The sequence below is a fragment of the Oryctolagus cuniculus genome, chromosome 2 (genome assembly GCF_964237555.1).
Source record: "Oryctolagus cuniculus chromosome 2, mOryCun1.1, whole genome shotgun sequence".
NCBI classification, from domain to species: Eukaryota; Metazoa; Chordata; class Mammalia; order Lagomorpha; family Leporidae; genus Oryctolagus; species Oryctolagus cuniculus.
Window position 1 is genome coordinate 111703831 of NC_091433.1, and position 6369 is coordinate 111710199.

The following is a 6369-nucleotide window of genomic DNA, read 5'->3' on the forward strand; positions in this document are numbered from 1 at the left end:
TTCGTCTTATACTGACAGTGGGAACTTTGGGGTTCTAAATGGATTTCCATCTAGAATTCTCCAACCATCGACAGGCCCTGGGCCCAAGGCTTTACTTACCGCCCCGGGAAGCTGTCAGAGTGGAAGTTTGTGTTCTCCAGGATTCAGCAGTGCAGTCAGGTTACTGCTCACTTCTCAGGTTTCTAGCTCTCGCTTCACTTCTTTTCAAAAAATCTCTGAATTCCTCACCAACTACCAGTATGTTTGTTTATAAAGGTCTTTGTAAGTTTTCAGCATTTTTAGTTTTTTTTCAGTTAAGAGGGGTTGTTCTGGCTGATTGTGTCATGTTACTGCAAAGCTTGAGAGATTTTTAGCTGCTTTTCTCAAAAAGGTTACTAAGAGCATATGTGACCTAAGCAGCCAGGAACTGACAGACATAATCTTGTTTAGAATGACAGGTGTCTCCCCGGCCCACCAACTTGGGGTTCTGCCAAACTGCAGGATATCGTGGCCACTGTTGCTATGTAACAAACTCAGTGTCTTACAGCATTGACTTTACTAGGCCAGTGGATTCTGTGGTCAGGAATTTGGACAGTTGGACACATAAGATGTCTCAAAGGCCAGAGGGGAGGAGGCAGGGAAGGACAGGATCTGCTGTCTCCCTCTGCAAACAAAGGCGAGAGGGAGAGTGGCCCTTGGCCAGGGATGAGAGGGCAACAGGACCACTGAGAACCTTGGCACTCAGTCACTCCACTGAGGTCCTTCAGCTCTTCTGGCTCAGCCATGGACAAGGTCAGCAGTGTCCCAGGTGGGCACATCCCGCGAGCCCCTCCTTTTCCTCCAGCAAGGTGTGGAGCAGGTGTTAAACCATCCAAGTTGAGGACATCCCAGTCTTCCCCAGGTGGCATTCTGACTGTTCATTCTTCAGGGCACGCGCTTCAGCTCACAAAACTGGGCGAATCCCTGGGCCTCCCACCTTTCTTTTTCCTTTCTGCCCTTGCTCCCCAGTGTAGCTGGTATACCTGCAGCACAGGCATCACGTGGAAGCTCTCTAGAATGCAGGTTCTCAGGCCCTACCCCATACCCACTGAACTAGTTGTAACAAGCCTTGACAAGCCAGAATTAAACAGGCTCATGGAGATCCATACGCACATTAAAGTTTGAGAAGCGCTGACTTGTATGTCCTGCGCTAAGCCCCTTGCCCACTTCTATTGATTTGCTGTTACCGTTCGGCTTAACTACTTCTTGGCATGGCTTGGTTCCTTTTTTGTTTAGGGCTTCAAAAACAATATGATAAACCCTGTAAATAGAGGGCCTCTCAGACATGGAGGCAGCTTCTCAGAAAGAACCGGCCACCAAGCTGGGTTCTCAGGGACGAGGGGAGAGGGTCCCCTTAGAGCCTGAAAGCCCTCTGTGGCCTTAACCTCTCTTATACCTGCAGTCTAGATTTAAAGTTCCTGAAAGATCTTCTCTGTTCCTAAACGGCCCAATAGAGGAGCTGCATCTAGGAGACCTAGCAAATCTCTCTCCGAAGGAGTGGTGCGCAAACTGCAGCCACCTACTGTGTGGGCCTATGGACAGGCAGAGCCCCCCGCAGCTGTGTACTGGGGGATTTGTCTCTGATGTGGACAGGCCGGAGACTGCTCCCGCAGACCCACCGGTGTCTCCGGAACCATGGGGGTGACTCAGAGAGCAGGGAAGGGGTCTCCAGCTCGGCTAGTCTGGGAGCTGTATGAGCGCTTGGGGTTCGTTAGTCTCCCTTGTGGCCCCTCTTACCTTCCCAGCTCTCCCTTCTCTGGACCCTGCTCTTCATCCAGACAGATGCCTAGGAGAAAAGGGAACAGTTTGTTCCTGAAAGCCAGGCCCCAGATGAGTTGGGGTTTTCTTAATTTTCCCTTAAATGCCTGAACTCTGGATAGCTTTGTCTCCTTTTCTCTAGAGCCTCTATGTTCACCAGTGGGAACCCACCCAACTTGGGCTTTGCAGAAGGCTGATCCCATGAAGGTAGATGGTGGCTTCCTGATTCCTGCCCCGGGCCCTCTCCTCTGCTCAGCGTGCACTCCTTTGGGACCATTGGGTTTGCTCTGGTTTATTTCTATAATGGGCACTGTGGTGATGGCCAAGTAACGAGACAGAACCCTGGCACTAAAAAGAGTGTCATAGCCACAGTGACACCAGGGTGCTGGATCAGAAGGGGAGCAGCTGGGACTTGAACCGGCGCCCATATGGTACGCCAGCACTGCAGACAGGAATCATTGCTAGGTCAGGGAATTGCCAAAGGAGAATTACTGCAGGTAGCATCATGGAAAAATACTATCAAGACGAGCACTGGTCTACCAAATTGAAAGTAGCCTGTGACTGTGATGACAACGTGGAGATGCAGCAGATATATCCAGACAGCCACTTGAAAGAAATGTCAATCACTCACACACCTGCTACCAACCCTAGGACGGATCATGAGTGGAATGAATGTGGAAGAAGTTTAAGCTGAAGACCAGTCCTTGTTACGCAACATGCTGTCCCCCCAGGAGAAGTACCCTTTAAATGTGATATAGAACTCACACAGACTTTGGGGAGAAATACCTCTCAGAGAAGCCATCCAGGCAAGAAAGTTTGTGAATGTGATGACTGTGGAAAGTGCTTCCATGTCCAGTGAGAACTGAGGCGCCATCAGCGATGTCACACTGGAGGAAAGCCTTATGAATGCAGACTGTGGACGAGCCTTTGGTCATCCTTCATCCCTTATCAAGCATCAGAGAACTCATACTGGAGAGAAGTTACGAACACAGTGAATGTGCAAGAGCCTTCAGCTGGAGTTCATCTCTTGTTCTAGATTACAGAATTCATTCTGGAGAGAAACCCTACAAATGCAATGAGTGTGGATGAGCCTTTGGTCATACGTCATCCCTTATTAAACTTCAGAGAACTCATATTGGAGAAAAGCCTTATGAATGGCAGGAATGTGGGAGAACCTTCAGCCAGAGTTCATCTCTCATTGTACATTCTAGATTTCATACTGGTGAGAAACTTTACAAATGCAATGAATGTGGGAGAGCCTTTACTCACTCTACATCTCTTATTAAACACCAGAAGAGCTGTGCTGGGGAAAAAAAACCCTAAGAATCCAGTGAATGTAACAAGGCTTTCAGCAGGAGTACACATGTCACCAGATCCGGGAGAATTCACAGTGGAGAGATCCTACAAGTGCAGTGCATGTGGGAAGATGCCTGTCATTTGCATCAGACAAGGACATACTAAAGAGAGGCCCTGTAATGTCAAGAGAGATAGTGGATATTCATTCATACTCCATCTCTTAGCAAACACTGGAGAATTCATACTTGTGAGCAACCATGTGAATGTGACAAATGTGGAGAGGCTTCAGTGAGAAGACATAGGTTAATCAGCATCAGCATATACTAGGGAGAAGCTTATCAGCCTGATGAATTTGGAACAGCCTCCAGTCATTTGCTGTTCCATTTAAAAAAATCAGGTAACTCCTGGAGGGAAATGCTACAAGTGTGGCAAGTATGGCAAAACCAGTTATAGCAAAAATCCTGTTTGTAGTGAGTGTGGGAGAGCCCTCAGCCAAATCTCATCCCTTTGTCAAGCTCAGAGAACTCTTCCTACTATTTAGAAACCCTGGGGGTGGGGGTGGTGCACTAGGATAATCCACTGCCTGCGGCAGGGGCATCTCATATGGGCCCCGGGTCCTAGTCCTGGTTGCTCCTCTTCCAGTCCAGCTCTGCTGTGGCCTGGGAAGGCGATGGAGGAGCCTAAGTGCTTGGGTCCCTGTGCTGTCATGGGAGGCCAGGAAGAAGCACCTGGCTCCTGGCCTCAGATCGTCATAGCTCCAGCCATTGTGGCCATTTGGGGGGTGAACCAATGGAAGGAAGACCTTTCTCTCTGTCTTTCTCACTGTCTGTACCTCTACCTGTCAAATAAATAAATCAAAATCTTAGAAGAAAAAAAGAAAGAAAGGATATCCTGGGAATGTAGTGCTTGTGGAAAAGCCTATGGTTGACGTTCCACCCTTTTGCACATGAGAGAATTTGTAATAGAATTGAGTCTCTGGCCGGCGCCGCGGCTCACTAGGCTAATCCTCTGCCTAGCGGCGCCGGCACACCGGGTTCTAGTCCCGGTCAGGGTGCCGGATTCTGTCCCGGTTGCCCCTCTTCCAGGCCAGCTCTCTGCTGTGGCCCGGGAGTGCAGTGGAGGAGGTTTGGGGAGTGAGACCCTGAAGGCCTTCCCTGTACACCTGTACCCCCGTGCACTCGTTCCTCTGTGACACAGGCTGCATTTCTCTATGATGCAATAAGTGGTCTCCACTTGAGCAAAAACTAAGTTTCAGAGCCTCTTCATGCTACTGGATTTGGAAATTTTGAAATGAGGACTTCAAAAACATAAAAACCACTAAGATAAGGGTATTATTTAAAAATATTATTCTAAGTAAAAGGAGGCAGTTGCCAGATACCACATATTGTATGGTTTCATTTATTAGAAAATTCTAGAAAAGGAAAATCTTCAGAGAGAAAGTAGATTCGTGGTGGTGCAAGTGGGAGTGACCATAGATGTTAGGAGTCGTCTTACTGGGGTGATGGAAATGTCGTGAAACTGGATTATAGTGATAACCGAACAAACTGGTAAGCTCATTAAGATGATTGAGTTGTACCCTTACAATGAGTGAATTTGGTGATATGTAAATTCCACCTCAATAAAATAATTTTTGAAAATAAACTACAAAGATACACCAACTATTGCAAAACTGATTTTTCTATCTTGTTACTTAAGCCACCCATGCAGCTTTGCTACTACTTTTTTTTTGAAGATTTATTTTATTTATTTGAAAGACAGAGTTACAGAAGAGAGGTAGAGACAGAGAGAGGTCTTCCATCTGCTGGTTCACTCCCAGATGGCCGTAACAGCTGGAGCTGTGCTGATCCGAAGCCAAGAGCCAGGAGCTTCTTCCAGGTCTCCCACGTGGGTGCAGGGGCCCAAGGACCTGGGCCATCTTCTACTGCTTTCCCAGAGAGCTGGATCGGAAGAGGAGCAGCTGGGACTAGAACTGGCACCCATATGGGATGCTGGCGCTTCAGGCCAGGGCTTTAACCTGCTGTGCCACAGCGCCGGCCATGCAATTACTTTTTATTTTCTGCAATTTACTAAATTTACAGGGTCTCATAACCTTGTAAGGCTATTCTTTCAAGTTCATGCCATGTTGCTTCTGCAGCTTAGGTGGAGAAGCCAAAATCAGTAGCTGGTAGGGGACCACAGGAGTCCTGCCTGATGACAATGAGCTTGTCTTAGGATAGTGCTTTTAATGTCCACAAGAGCCCGGAGCCCAGAATGAGGAATCAGCTCGGAGTGGGTGCACGCAGACTGTCCCAGGCAGCTGGACAGCTGAGGTCAGCATGCCGATCCTGCGCCTGAAAGTCACAGAAGGATTTCTTTCCAGATAGCCAAGGTTCAGAAGCAGGAACAGCAAGGGTTTTACAATACTCACAGCTCCTTTGCTCCACTTCTCCTTTTCTGCCCAGGGCCCCTCTCCAGCACCTACTCAAGTCACCATGCCTGCACGTTTACAATTCTGTCGCTGCTTTTTGTCCCATATCTGCCCCTTCATCAGGTGGATCTCTGTTGAGTTAACCATCCTTATCCTCCTCTCCCCCAAACCCTTTGCTAGGAGACAGTCCCCCACGCTTCAGCTTGTCATCTGGGGCCTTCCTCCGTCTGCCCAAGCTCTGTTGCTCCCGACAGGAGCCTCCATTGCAAACAGACTGGCTCCGCTCCCATCCCTCCCACATGCCTCCAGCCTTCCCAGCCTGCACACCCTTCCCCAGGCTGTCCCATCAGCCGAGACTGCATTCCCCACTTACAGCTAATAGGAACTGTGTGCCAATGCCCCTCTTATTTCCAATCATAAGATCACTTGTGTAGGTAACTTTTGCAAGGATGTGTATCTAGACTTGGGCTAACTCTTCCCTGTCTTGATCTGTTTACATACTTTTTTACTGATCATCTTACACGCTCTTGTTTCCTGAACCAGACCACCCGCTACTTCAGTTCACAGCTCACATTTAGAAATGTGTACAGAATAGGTGCTCATTAACCATGTGGTAACTAGAAAAGTAATTTGTGTTGCCCAGGGCCGTCCCTAGTCGGACTGGCTGACTCCAACTTCAACCGCCTGCTAATGCACACCCTGGGATGATGGCTCAGGTACCCGGGTCCCTGCCACCCACGTGGGAGACCTAGAGACTGTTCCTGGCTCCTGTCTGCCCAGCCCAGGCCCTGCGGGTGCAGACATTTGGGGAATGAACAAGTAGATGGCGCCCCTCTCTGTCTCAAGTTAGTAATAATAAAACAAAATAAGCATGACCCAGAGCCGCGCTA

General features: G+C 48.7%; 1 protein-coding gene across 1 annotated transcript; it reads left to right on the plus strand.

The window, feature by feature from the left end:
• The first annotated feature begins 2054 nt into the window (after nt 1-2054).
• Nucleotides 2055-3370, plus strand: ZNF514 (zinc finger protein 514). The gene is given in 4 exon segments (XM_070068801.1): nt 2055-2280; nt 2283-2685; nt 2687-2755; nt 2757-3370. Coding segments are annotated over 4 exon segments (1029 nt in total). The 5' UTR covers nt 2055-2204; the 3' UTR covers nt 3238-3370.
• Nucleotides 3371-6369: the final 2999 nt, after the last annotated feature.